The 13,906-nt window shown below is 73.6% G+C and overlaps 1 protein-coding gene across 1 annotated transcript in view; it reads right to left on the bottom strand.

Annotated features, from left to right (window-relative positions):
- MINK1 (misshapen like kinase 1) overlaps positions 1-13,906 on the bottom strand; it is a 31,358-nt gene that overhangs the window by 11,866 nt on the left and 5,586 nt on the right. The window contains 20 exon segments of the mRNA XM_067315053.1: positions 28-148; positions 899-1,047; positions 1,808-1,884; positions 2,488-2,579; positions 2,670-2,755; positions 2,839-3,096; positions 3,174-3,329; positions 3,711-3,896; positions 4,602-4,688; positions 4,784-4,873; positions 5,554-5,749; positions 6,416-6,485; positions 7,699-7,874; positions 9,162-9,192; positions 9,195-9,239; positions 9,489-9,543; positions 11,109-11,239; positions 12,490-12,532; positions 12,534-12,569; positions 12,571-12,582. Of these exon segments, the coding sequence (XP_067171154.1) occupies positions 28-148; positions 899-1,047; positions 1,808-1,884; positions 2,488-2,579; positions 2,670-2,755; positions 2,839-3,096; positions 3,174-3,329; positions 3,711-3,896; positions 4,602-4,688; positions 4,784-4,873; positions 5,554-5,749; positions 6,416-6,485; positions 7,699-7,874; positions 9,162-9,192; positions 9,195-9,239; positions 9,489-9,543; positions 11,109-11,239; positions 12,490-12,532; positions 12,534-12,569; positions 12,571-12,582 (2,097 nt within the window).

Here is a 13,906-nt window from a genome sequence, read left to right as displayed (position 1 = left end):
TCCCCCCCGGCGTCCCCGGCGCCGTACCCGCGCGGCCGGCAGGGTGCCCTCGCCGCCGTAGGAGCTCTCGGAGCCGCTGCCGCCCGCCGCCTCGTCCACCTCGTGCACCACCATGGTGGTGACGCTGTCCGTGTCCCCGTCACGCGGCCTGGGGGGGGGGGGGGGGACACGGGGATGGGGACAGGGACGGGGACGCGGCGTAATCGGGGGGGACCCAAGCGCGCTCCCCTGTCCCCATCCTGTTCTCTCCATCTCCATCCCAAACTACGTGTCTCCATCACCCTGTCCCCATCCATCCCCAACGTGTCCCCTTCCCCGAGCCCCTGTCCCCATCCCTGTCCCCGATGACACGTTCCTGTCCCCATCCCCGATCCCAAGCCCAAATCCCTGTCCCCGTATCCCTGTCCCCAACTACGTGTCCCCATCCCTGTCCCTGTCCCCAAGCCCCCAACCCCAACTAGGTGCCTCCAGCCCTGTCCCCATGTCCCCAACCCTGTCCCCATTCCCTTGTCCCCATCCCCAGCTACGTGTCCCCGATCGCGTCCCCTTCCCCAAATTCATGTCCCCATCCCCATTGCTGTCCCCAATGATGTGTCCCTGACCATGTCCCCACGCCTGATCCTTTCTCCCCATCCTTATGTCCCCAACCCTGTCCCTGCCCCCGTTCCCTTGTCCCCATCCGCATCCCCATGCCCAAATTGGTGTCCCCATCCCCGATGTGTCCCTGTGTCCCCATGCCTGTCCCCATCCCCAAATTCATGTCCCTATCCCTGTCCCCAACGTGTCCCTGCCTGTGCCCCCATCCCTGACCCCCAAATTCACGTCCCCATCCCAATCCCTGATGTGTCCCTGCATCCCCATCCCCAAATTCGTGTCCCCGTCCCCATCCCCGTCCCACCTGCCGCCCTCGGCGGAGCCGCCGGCCCCGGCGTCGCCCTCGTCCTCGCTGCTGTCCCCGTCCCCGTCCTCGCTGGACGACGAGTAGTCCATGGCCTTGGTCAGGGGCCGCGGTGCCTCCTCGGGGCGCTCCCGCACCAGCAGCAGGTTCTGGGGGCGCCGCCGCCGTCAGGGCGCCGCACGCCTGGGCCCCCCCCCCGGACGCCTGGGCCCCCCCCCGGACGCCTGGGCCCCCCCGGACGCCTGGGCCCCCCCCCCCAGACGCCTGGGCCCTCCCGGATGCCTGGGCCCTCCCGGACACCTGGGCTCCCCCGGACACCTGGGCCCTCCCACATGCCTGGGCCCCCCCCGGATGCCTGGGCTCCCCCAGACGCCTGGGCCCCCCCCCCCGGACGCCTGGGCCCTCCCGGACGCCTGGGCCCCCCCGGACACCTGGGCTCCCCCGGACGCCTGGGCCTCCCCGGACGCCTGGGCCCTCCCGAATGCCTGGGCCCTCCCACACGCCTGGGCCTCCCCGGACACCTGGGCTCCCCCGGACGCCTGGGACCCCCCAAACGCTTGGGCCCCCCCGGACACCTGGGTTCCCCTGGATGCCTGGGCCCCGCTGGGGCACCCAGATGCCTGGGTCCCTCCCGGGGCTCCCAGGGTCCCCCGGACGCCTGGGCCCCTTTGGGATGCCTGAGCTCCTTGCTGCAGGTGCCCGGTTGCCCCCTGCCCCGCTCCAGCCCAGACGCCTGGGCCCCTCCCGGACGCCTGGGCCCCCTCAGGGCACCCGGACGCCTGGGCTCCTTGCTGCAGGTGCCCGGTTGCCCCCTGCCCCGCTCTGGCCCGGACGCCTGGGCCCCTCCCGGACGCCTGGGCCCCTCCCAGACTCCTGGGCCCCCCCGGACGCCTGGGCCCCCGCACTCACCGGGGGTCGTCGTCGGTCGTCGCCCCGGGGGGGGCCGGCGGGGGGCAGCAGGGGGGAGCCGTCGCGTCGCGTCGCGCCTGGGCAGGGGCCGGGTGAGGGCAGAGCTGCCGGGTCCCGCTGTCCCCCCCCCCCGTGTCCCCATGTCCCCCCCCCCCAACATCCCCCTTTGTCCCTCCCGGTGTCCCCACGTCCCTCTGCGTGTCCTTAATGGCCCCATTGTGTCCCCCCAGGTCCCTCCCCACATCCCGTGTCCCATGTCCCTGCGTGTGTCCCCCTGTGTCCCCCCCATCCCATCCCGTGTCCCTCCATGGGTCCCCGTGTCCCCCTGTGTCCCACATCCCTCACGTGTCCCCGTGTCCCTCCGTGTGTCCCCAAGGCCCCCCTCCATGGTCTCACTGTCCCTTCCCGTGTCCCCCTGTGTCCCACGTCACACTATTTTCCCTGCTGTGTCCCCGTTTCCCCCCATCCCTCGCTGCCCCGTCCCGGCCACCGTCTCTCCCCTGTCCCTGCGTCCCCCCCACGTCTTCCTTGTCCTTATGTCCCCACCACGAGCCCCCTGGAGACGAGCAGAACGAGGGGAGGGAGGACAACGTCCCCCCGTGTCCCCTCTCCCCACCGTCCCCCTCGTGTCACCCGTGTCCCCGCCATCCCCCTCGCGTCACCCGCGTCCCCCGTCCCACCTCCGAGCCGGTTGCGCTCCAGGGACCCGGCCTGGGGGCGGCCGTCAGCCCCCGGCTCCCACGTGGGGTCGCTGCGCCGCAGGTCGGGGTTGCTGCGGGGCGAGAGCCGAAGGGGTCAGCGCGCGCCACGTCCCCGCGCGTCCCCAACCCCGCACGTCCGGCGGCGGCGGCGGCGTCCTCACCTGGCGCGCACGGCGTGGGCTGGCCGGGCGGCGGCGGCGGCGGCGGCGTTGAGGGCGGTGGCGATGGAGGCCGTGCGCTGCGGCACCTGCGGGAAGGAGGGAGGAAGAGGAAGGGGGGGAGCGAGGAAGGCGGCGGCGAGGGCCGGGGCCCAGGCGTCCGGGCGCTCACCTTGGGCGGCGCCTCGGGCGGCCGCCGCAGCCAAGGCCCCTCGGGGGCCTCCGACGTGGGGTCCGAGTTCTGGCGCAGGACGGGCCGGGGGGCGGCGGCGGCCGGCGGGGGGACGATGACGGTGACGGTGGCGGCGGTGACGGCGGCGGCCAGGGCCCGGCCCGGCTGCTCCTGCAGCGACTGCGAACGCGGCACCGCAGCCGCCGCCGCCGCCGCCGCCGCCGCCGCCTTCAGCGGCACCCGATGAGCCACGTGGCTCTGGGGAGGAAGGAGGAGGCGGGGTCAGCGGAGGCCCCGCCCCCTGGCCCCGCCCCCACCACCCAGGCCCCGCCCACCTTGTGCGGCCCCTCCTGGGGCTCCACGGGCCGCTGCATGGGGGGCGTCTGCGCCGTCGCGGCCGGAGGATCCGTCGTCGTCGCTGCCGTCGTCGCCGGCGCCTTGGCCGGAGCCGCCGGGGAGCTCGGCCGGGGCAGCCGCGGGCGCTCCTCCGCCTGCGGGGAGGGGGCCCAGGCGTCCGGGGGGCCGTCACGCCCCGCCCACGGGGGGCCCAGGCGTCCGGGGGGCCCATAACACCCACCCACGGGGGGCCCAGGCGTCCGGGGGGCCCATAACACCCACCCACGGGGGGCCCAGGCGTCCGGGGGTCCCATAACACCCACCCATGGAGGGGCCCAGGCGTCCGGGGGGCCCATAACACCCACCCATGGAGGGGCCCAGGCATCCGGGGGCCCCATAACCCCCACCCACAGGGAACCCAGGTATCTGGGAAGGGGGCCCAGGCGTCCGGGACTCTGTCAGCCCTGTCCATAGGGGACCCAGGCGTCCGGGGTCCCCGCCCCCCCCCCCCGCGGGGCCCAGGCGTCCGGGCTCACCTCGCGGGCCCAGGCGGGGGCCTCGGCGGCGGCGCCCCCCCTGCCGCGGGGGCCCAGGCGTCCGGCGTCGGGCGGCGGCAGCTGCTGCTGCTGCTGCAGGGACTTGAGGTAGGCGTGTTCCTGCTGGAGCTGCCGCTGCAGCCGCTCCGACTGCCGCTGCTCCTCCAGCTGCTTCCGCTTGTACTCCTGCCGGAGAAGCCGCGGGGCCCAGGCGTCCGGCGGGGACCCAGGCAGCCGGGGGGGAACTCCACTCCCAGCACGATCCAGGACCCCCCCACATGCTCCCGGGAGAACCCAGAGGGGACCCAGGCGTCCGGGAGGGACCCAAGCACCCGGGGAAGGATCAAGGGGTCCAAGGAGGGATCCAGGCATCCGGTGGGGGGGACCCAGGCATCCAGAGAGGAGCCCAGGCGTCCGGGGGGGCCCAGGTGTCCAGGGGGATCCAGGTGTCCAGGAGGGACCCACGTGTTCGGGGGGGACCCAGGCATCCGGGGGGGAACCCAGGCGTCCGGGCAGGAACATCCCACTCCCACGATCCAGGACCCCCCACGTGCTCCTGGGAGAACCCAGAGGGGACCCAGGCATCCGGGGAGGGATTTAGGGGTTCAAAGAGGGATTCAGGCATCTGGGGAAGAGCCCAGGTGTCCGGGAAGGGGCCCAGGCATCCGGGAGGGGCCCAGGCGTCCGGGCCGCTCCCCGCTCCCAACCCAGGACGATCCAGGACCCCCCACGTGCTCCCAAAACAACCCAGAGAAGATCCCAGGCGCCTGGTGTCTCCCCGAAGCCCTCCCCTTTCCCCATGTGGGTGTGGCCAAGGGCAGTGGGTGGAGCTAGCAGCAGGGGGTGTGGCCATAAGGGGGCGGGGCCACGCGTGGGGGCGGGGCCACGCACCAGCAGCAGGGCCTGTTCCTGCAGCAGCTGCTGCTGGAGGATCTCGAGCTGCCGCTGCTCCTCCTCCAGCTTGTGCCGGATGAATTCCTGGAACGGGATGGGGGGGGGGGGGTGAGCGGGGGACCCAGGCGTCCGGGCGGCCCCCCCCAACCCCCCCGCGGGGCCCAGGCGTCCGGGCCCACCTGCTCGCGCTCGGCCTGGCGCCGCTCCTCCTCGCGCCGCAGGGCCTGCAGGTCTTCCCGGCGCCGCTGCTCCCGCTCCCGCCGCTGCTGCTGCCAGGGGGGGCAGGGGGGGGGGACACGGCGTCAGGGGGACCCAGGCGTCCGGGTGCCCCCGATCCGCCCCTCTCCCCCCCACTGAGGGACCCAGGCGTCCGGGCGCCCCCCCCACCTCATCCCATGCCGAGCCCAGGCGTCCGGGTGCCCCCCCCCATCCCATGCTGGACCCAGGCGTCTGGGCACCCCCCCCATCCCATCCCAAGCCGGGCCCAGGCGTCCGGGCGCCCCCCCCATCCCATCCCAAGCCGGGCCCAGGCGTCCGGGCGCCCCCCCCATCCCATGCCGGGCCCAGCTATCCGGGCACCCCCCCCCATCCCAGACTGGGCCCAGGTGTCCGGGCGCCCCCCACCCCTCCCCATCCCATGCCAGGCCCAGGCATCCGGGCGCCCCGCCCATCCCATCCCAGGCTGGACCCAGCCATCCAGGTGCCCCCCTCATCCCAGACTGGGCCCAGGCATCCAGGCACCCCCCATCCCATCCCAAGCCGGGCCCAGGCGTCCGGGCGCCCCCCCCCCATCCCAAGCCGGGCCCAGGCGTCCGGGCACCCCCCACCCCATCCCATGCCGGGCCCAGGCATCCAGACACGCCCCCCCAATGCTGGGCCCAGGCGTCCGGACGCCCCCCCCCATCCCACCCCACCCCATCCCAGGCCGGGCCCAGGCGCCCGGACCCACCTCCTCGAGGCGGCGCCTCTCGTCCCGCTGCTGCTGCAGGCGGAGCTGGCGCTGGAGCAGCAGGTGCTGCACCTGGGCGGGGCCGGGGGGCGGGGCCGGGGGCGGGGCCACCTCGGGGGGGCGGGCCTTGTTCTCCTGCTGCAGCCGCAGGAACTCCCGCCGCAGCGTCGACTCCCCCGGCACCGCCAGCAGCGAGCTGGGCGGGGCGGAGGGGGCGGGGCGTTGTTGGCCCCGCCCACACGCCCAGGCACCACCCCCATAGTCCAAGCCCCACCCCCAAGCACTTGGCCCCACCCCCAAGCCCCTTGCTCCCACCCACCCCACGTCTCAGGCCCTGCCCCCCCTCCCCAAATATAGCTCCCGCTCCCCTTGGCTCCACCCACCCCTCCCAGGCCCCACCCCCAAGCCCCAGGCCCCACCCACTCCACCTCTCAGGCCCCACCCCCTCCCAAACCCAGCCCCTTCCCCCCACTGGCTCCACCCACCCCTTGGGCTCCACCCACTCCACCTCTCAGACCCCACTCTCATTCCTTAGCCCCACCCACTCCACCTCAGGCTCCACCCCCAGGGCCTTAGCCCCACCCCTTCCACCTGTCTGACCCTATTGTTTAACCCAAGGCAGTGACCAATCACTGCCCGGCCCCCTGCCTGGAGGCCCCACCCCCCACTTGGCCCCACCCCTCAGCACAACAGCCCCACCCACAGCCAACAGGCTCCACCCCCTTATCCAAGCCCCACCCCTTGAGGCCACAGCTCCACCCCCTCTCTCCAGGCCCCACCCCTGGGGGCTGACCCCACCCTCTTGACCAGCCCCCACCCACCCCATCTAGCCCCGCCCACCCCAGGCAGGCCCCGCCCCCACCTGGGCTCCCCTTCCTCCCCGCGGCCGTCGTCCTCCTCCTCGCTGCCGCTGTACTCGTACTCTGTCTCGTCTAGAAGGGGGGACGGGGGGGTCAGGGATGTCCCTGGCCCCCCCTTCCCATGTCACATGCGTGTGCCAGGCATGTCACACGCGTGTCACTTGTGTCACACGTGTCGCAGGCGTGTCGGCGCACCTTTCTCGCCGCGGCGCTTGCGGGAGCGGTCGATGTGGTCGCGCAGCTGCACGCGCACCCGCCCCCGCGTCCCCCCACGTGTCCCCCCCGCGTGTCCCCATGTGTGTCCCCATGCGTGTCACACGCGTGCCGCAGGCGTGTCCCCCGCGTGTCGGCGCACCTTTCTCGCCGCGGCGCTTGCGGGAGTGGTCGATGTGGTCGCGCAGCTGCACGCGCACCTGCCCCCGCGTCCCCCCACGTGTCCCCCCCGCGTGTCCCCATGTGTGTCCCCATGCGTGTCACACGCGTGTCGCAGGCGTGTCGCAGGCGTGCCGCACCTTTCTCGCCGCGGCGCTTGCGGGAGCGGTCGATGTGGTCACGCAGCTGCACGCGCACCCGCCGCCCCCCGCGTCCCCCCACGTGTCCCCCCCGCGTGTCCCCATGTGTGTCCCCATGCGTGTCACACACGTGTCGCAGGCGTGTCCCATGCGTGCCGCACCTTTCTCGCCGCGGCGCTTGCGGGAGCGGTCGATGTGGTCGCGCAGCTGCACGCGCACCTGCCCCCGCGTCCCCCCACGTGTCCCCCCCGCGTGTCCCCATGTGTGTCCCCATGCGTGTCACACGCGTGTCGCAGGCGTGTCCCCCGCGTGTCGGCGCACCTTTCTCGCCGCGGCGCTTGCGGGAGCGGTCGATGTGGTCGCGCAGCTGCACGCGCACCTGCCCCCGCGTCCCCCCGCGTGTCCCCATGTGTGTCCCCATGCGTGTCACACGCGTGTCGCAGGCGTGTCGCAGGCGTGTCGCAGGCGTGTCAGCACACCTTTCTCGCCGCGGCGCTTGCGGGAGCGGTCGATGTGGTCGCGCAGCTGCACGCGCACCCGCCCCCGCGTCCCCCCGCGTGTCCCCATGTGTGTCCCCATGCGTGTCACACGCGTGTCGCAGGCGTGTCCCCCGCGTGTCAGCGCACCTTTCTCGCCGCGGCGCTTGCGGGAGCGGTCGATGTGGTCGCGCAGCTGCACGCGCACCTGCCCCCGCGTCCCCCCGCGTGTCCCCATGTGTGTCCCCATGTGTGTCACACGCGTGCCGCAGGCGTGTCGCAGGCGTGTCGGCGCACCTTTCTCGCCGCGGCGCTTGCGGGAGCGGTCGATGTGGTCGCGCAGCTGCACGCGCACCTGCCGCTCCGTGGGCTGCTCGCGGATGAAGGGCGCCTTGAGCAGCTGCTCGGTGCCCGGGCGGCTCGTGTACGCCTTGATCAGACACGTCTCCACGAAGTCCACAAACTTCTTCGACCTGGGGGCGGGGGGGGCACGGCAGCCGCGTCCCCCCGCGTCATGGGGGGGGGGGGGGACACACACCGGGGGCCCCCGTTCCCCCTCTTCTCCCCCCACAGCACCCAGGGACCCCCAGGTCCCCCCCCCCCCCATTTTCCTTCCTCGGCACCCAAGGGCCCCCCCAAGTCCCCCCGTTGCATCCAGGGGCCCCCCATGTCCCCCCATTCACCCCCCAGAGCACCCAGGACCCCCCAGAGCACCCCCATGTCCCCCTATTTCCCCTCACCAGCATCCAGGGACCCCCCATGCCCCCCCATTCACCCCCATTGCACCCAGGGACCCCCCAGGTCCCCCCATTCACCCCCCAGAGCACCCAGGACCCCCCAGAACACCCATGTCCCCCCATAGCACCCCCATGTCCCCCTGTTTACCCCCCAAGCACCCCAGGACCCCCCAGGTCCCCCTATTTCCCCTCACCAGCATCTAGGGACCCCCCATGTCCCCTCATTCACACCCCATTGCACCCAGGGACCCCCCAGGTCCCCCCATTCACCCCCCAGAGCACCCACGTCCCCCCAGAGCACCCCCATGTCCCCCTATTTACCCCCCAGAGCACCCAGAGACCCCCCCAGGTCCCCTGTTTCCCCCCCACCAGCACTTAGGGACCTCCATGTCCCCCCAGAGCATCCAGGGCCCCCCCAGGTCCCCCCATTCACCCCCAGAGCACCCAGGACCCCCCCAGAGCACCCATGTCCCCCCATAGCACCCCATGTCCCCCTGTTTACCCCCCAGAGCACCCAGGGACCCCCACGTCCCCCCCACTGGCACCCAGGACCCCCCATGTCCCCCCATTCACAACCCATTGCACCCAGAGACCCCCCAGGTCCCCCCATTCACCCCCCAGAGCACCCAGGACCCCCCCAGAGCACCCATGTCCCCCCATAGCAGCCCCACGTCCCCCTATTTACCCCCCAGAGCACCCAGGGACCCCCCAGGTCCTCCTATTTCCCCCCCACCAGCACCTAGGGCCCCCCAAGTCCCCCCGTTGCACCCAGGGACCCCCCCAGGTCCCCCTATTTCCCCCCACCAGCACCTAGGAACCCCCTATGTCCCCCCCAGAGCACCCAGGACCCCCCCAGATCACCCATATCTCCCCACAGCACCCCCATGTCTCCCTGTTTACCCCCCAAAGCACCTAGAGACCCCCCCAGGTCCCCCCATTGCACTCAGGGACCCCCCATGTCCCCCCATGTCCCCCCACCAGCACCCAGGGGCCCCTGCACCCCCCGATCCCCCCCCCACCTACCACTTCTTGGACTTGAGGCGCGGCGGGGGTTGCGGGGGATGAGGAACAGGGCGCGCATGGGGTGCATGTCGCAGAGCGCTGCGGGGGCACCGGCCGGTGGGAGAGGGCCCAGGCGTCCGGGAGCCCCGCTCCACCCCCCCGCCCCGGCACCCCCCCCCCTGCAGGGGCCCAGGCGTCCGGGAGCCCTGCTCCACCCCCCCCCCCTCCACGCAGGGGCCCAGGCTTCCGGGCGTCCCCGCTCCCCCCCCCCAAGGGACCCAGGCGTCCGGGTGTCCCCCCCCCCGAGGGGCCCAGGCGCCCGGGGCCCCGCCACCCCCCCCGACTCACGCGGCGCCCCCTCGGCCATCTCGATCGCCGTGATGCCCAGGGACCAGATGTCGCTCTGCGGGGGGGGGAAGCGGCGGGTGAACCGGGGGGCGGGGGGGGGGCGGGGGGGGCGGGGGGCCCAGGCGTCCGGGTGTCCTTCCCCACACCCTCATTCCCAGCGGGACCCAGGCGTCTGGGTGCCCCCTCTTCGGGGGAGCCAGGCGTCCAGGCACCACTTTTTTGGGGGGCCCAGGCATCCGGGTGTCCCCCCCCACCTCCATCCCCAGCGAGACCCAGGCATCCGGGCGCCCCTTCTTCGGGGGACCCAGGCATCTGGGCGCCCCCCCTGCCCCCCTGCCCCCGGGGCCCAGGCGTCCGGGCGCCCCTTCTTCGGGGGCCCCAGGGCGTCCGGGCGCCCCCCCCCGCCCCCCCACCCTGGGGCCCAGGCGTCCGGGCGCCCCTTTTTCGGGGGGTCCAGGCGTCCGGGCGCCCCTTTTTCGGGGGGCCCAGGCATCCGGGCGCCCCCCCCGCCCCCCCACCCTGGGGCCCAGGCGTCCGGGCGCCCCTTTCTCGGGGGGTCCAGGCGTCCGGGCGCCCCCCCCCCGCCCCCCTGCCCCCGGGGCCCAGGCGTCCGGGCGCCCCTTTCTCGGGGGGTCCAGGCGTCCGGGCGCCCCTTTTTCGGGGGGCCCAGGCATCCGGGCGCCCCCCCCGCCCCCCCACCCTGGGGGCCCAGGCGTCCGGGCGCCCCTTTTTCGGGGGACCCAGGCGTCCGGGCGCCCCCCCCCGCCCCCCTGCCCCCGGGGCCCAGGCGTCCGGGCGCCCCTTTTTCGGGGGGCCCAGGCGTCCGGGCGCCCCCCCGCCCCCCTGCCCCCGGGGCCCAGGCATCTGGGCGCCCCTTTTTTCGGGGGGCCCAGGCGTCCGGGCGCCCCCCCCCACCCCCCTGCCCCCGGGGCCCAGGCGTCCGGGCGCCCCTTTTTCGGGGGGCCCAGGCGTCCGGGCGCCCCCCCCCACCCCCCTGCCCCCGGGGCCCAGGCATCCGGGCGCCCCTTTTTCGAGGGGCCCAGGCGTCAGGGCGCCCCCCCCACCCCCCCCACCCTGGGGTCCAGGCGTCCGGGCGCCCCTTTTTTCGGGGGGCCCAGGCATCCGGGCGCCCCCCCCGCCCCCCCCCCACCCTGGGGCCCAGGCGTCCGGGCGCCCCTTTTTCGGGGGACCCAGGCGTCCGGGCGCCCCCCCCGCCCCCCTGCCCCCGGGGCCCAGGCGTCCGGGCGCCCCTTTTTCGGGGGGGCCCAGGCGTCCGGGCGCCCCCCCGCCCCCCCACCCTGGGGCCCAGGCGTCCGGGCGCCCCTTCTTCGGGGGGCCCAGGCGTCCGGGCGCCCCCCCCCCACCCCCCCTGCCCCCCGGGGCCCAGGCGTCCGGGCGCCCCTTTTTCGGGGGGCCCAGGCGTCCGGAGGCGCCCCCCCCGCCCCCCTGCCCCCGGGGCCCCAGGCATCCGGGCGCCCCTTTTTCGGGGGGCCCAGGCGTCCGGGCGCCCCCCCCACCCCCCTGCCCCCGGGGCCCAGGCGTCCGGGCGCCCCTTCTTCGGGGGGCCCCAGGCGTCCGGGCGCCCCCCCCCGTGCCGCCGGGGCGCAGGCGGGCGGGTACCCGGTAGTCGTAGGTGGCCTCGGGGTTCTCGTCGCAGGCGATCACCTCGGGCGCCATCCAGTACGGCGTGCCGATGAAGGTGTTGCGGCGGCCCACGGTGCGGTCCAGCTGGGCGCTCACGCCGAAGTCCACTGCGGGCGACACGGGCCGCTGCCGGGGGGCGCTGGGGGGACTGGGGGGCGCTGGGGGGGGACTGGGGGGCGCTGGGAGCACTGGGGGGGCTGTCGGGGGCACTGGGAGGGGACTGGGGGGCACTGGGAGCCCTGGGGGGGCTGTCGGGGGCGCTGGGAGGGGACTGGGGGGCGCTGGGAGCCCTGGGGGGGCTGTCGGGGGCACTGGGAGGGGACTGGGGGGCACTGGGAGCACTGGGGGGGCTGTCGGGGGCGCTGGGAGGGGACTGGGAGGGGACTGGGGGGCACTGGGAGCACTGGGGGGGCTGTTGGGGCACTGGGAGGGGACTGGGAGGGGACTGGGGGGCACTGGGAGCACTGGGGGGGCTGTCGGGGGCGCTGGGAGGGGACTGGGGGGCGCTGGGAGCCCTGGGGGGGCTGTCGGGGGCGCTGGGAGGGGACTGGGGGGCACTGGAGCCCTGGGGGGGCTGTCGGGGGCGCTGGGAGGGGACTGGGGGGCACTGGGAGCACTGGGGGGGCTGTCGGGGGCGCTGGGAGGGGACTGGGAGGGAACTGGGGGGCACTGGGAGCACTGGGGGGGCTGTTGGGGGCACTGGGAGCACTGGGGGGGGGCGCTAGGAACGTGGGGGGGGGGATCGGGAGCCGAAGAGGATGTTTAGAGCCAAACTGGGACAGACTGGGAGCTTGGGGGGGGGGCCGGTGCCTCCCTGGGAGCAAACCAGGGGCCCGTACTGGGAGCACTGGGAGCTTGTGCAGGAAGCACTGGGAGCTCATACTAGGAGCACTGGGAGGCCGCGCTGGGAGCACTGGGAGGGAACTGGGAGGGCACTGGGAGGGAACTGGGAGCACTGGAAGGGGCACTGGGAGGGAACTGGGGAGCACTGGGAGGGAACTGGGAGCACTGGGAGGGCACTGGGAGGGCACTGGGAGCACTGGGAGGGAACTGGGTGGGCACTGGGAGCACTGGGAGGCACTGGGAGGGCACTGGGAGCACTGGGAGGGCACTGGGAGCACTGGGAGGGAACTGGGAGGGCACTGGGAGCACTGGGAGGGCACTGGGAGCACTGGGAGGGCACTGGAGAGGAACTGGGAGCACTGGGAGGGCACTGGGAGGGCACTGGGAGGCACTGGGAGGCACTGGGAGGAACTGGGAGCACTGGGAGGGAACTGGGAGGGCACTGGGAGGGCACTGGGAGGGAACTGGGAGCACTGGGGGGCACTGGGAGGGGGGGGGGGGCCGCCGCACGCACCCAGCTTGACCTCGGCGTTCTCGGTGAGCAGCACGTTCTGGCCCCTTGATGTCGCGGTGAATCACCTTGTGCGCGTGCAGTGTGCGCCAGGCCCTGCCACACGCCAACGACACGCGTGACCAACATGCACATGCCACGTGCACGCCACGTGCCAGGCCCTGCCACACGCCAACGACACGCGTGACCAGCACGCACACGCCACGCACGCGGCACGAGCCAGGCCCTGCCACACGCCAACGACACGCGTGACCAACACACGCGTGGCCAACATGCACACGCCACGCGCACGGCACGTGCCAGGCCCTGCCACACGCCAACGACACGCGTGACCAGCATGCACATGTGACCAGCACACGTATGACCAGCACGCCACGCACACGCCACGCACATGGCATGGACGCAGCACGAGCCAGGCCCTGCCACACACAAATGACACGCGTGACCGCCACGCACACGCCACGCACGCGGCACAAGCCAGGCCCTGCGCACGGGAGCGATACGCGTGACCAACACGCACACACCACGCACACGCCATGCACACAGCATGCACGCAGCACGAGCCAGGCCCTGCGCACAGGAGTGACACGCGTGACCAACACACGCGTGACCAACACGTACATGCCACGCACGCGGCACGCACACGGCATGCACAGAGCACAAGCCAGGCTCTGCCGCACAGGAGTGACACGCGTGACCAGCACGCGTGTGACCAACACGCACACGCCACGCACACGCCACGCACACAGCACGAGCCAAGCCCTGCGCACAGGAGTGACACGCGTGACCAAACACACACGTGACCAGCACGCCATGCACACGGCGCACACGGCATGAGCCAGGCCCTGCCACACGGGAGCAACACGCACACGTGTGACCAACACACATGAGGAACATGCCATGCACACGCCACACATGGCATGCACCAGGTCCTGCCGCACAGGAGCAACACGTGTGACCAACACGTGTGAGGAACACGCCACGCACACGGCTTGCACCAGGTCCTGCACACAGGAGCAACACGTGTGACCAACACGTGTGAGGAACACGCCACGCACACGGCATGCACCGGGTCCTGCACACAGGAGCAACACGTGTGACCAACACGTGTGAGGAACACGCCACGCACACGGCATGCACCGGGTCCTGCACACAGGAGCAACACGTGTGACCAACACGTGTGAGGAACACGCCACGCACACGGCATGCACCAGGTCCTGCCGCACAGGAGCAACACGTGTGACCAACATGTGTGAGGAACACGCCACGCACACGGCATGCACCGGGTCCTGCACACAGGAGCAACACATGTGACCAACACGCACACGCCACGCACACACCACGAGCCAGACCCTGCCACACGGGAGCAACATGCACACGCATGGCCAACACATGCGAGGAACACGCCACGCACCCATCA

Source organism: Apteryx mantelli, chromosome 40, assembly GCF_036417845.1.
Source record: "Apteryx mantelli isolate bAptMan1 chromosome 40, bAptMan1.hap1, whole genome shotgun sequence".
Classification (NCBI taxonomy): Eukaryota; Metazoa; Chordata; class Aves; order Apterygiformes; family Apterygidae; genus Apteryx; species Apteryx mantelli.
The sequence above is the reverse complement of the archived record's forward strand: the minus strand, read 5'-3'. Positions and strand labels throughout refer to the sequence as shown.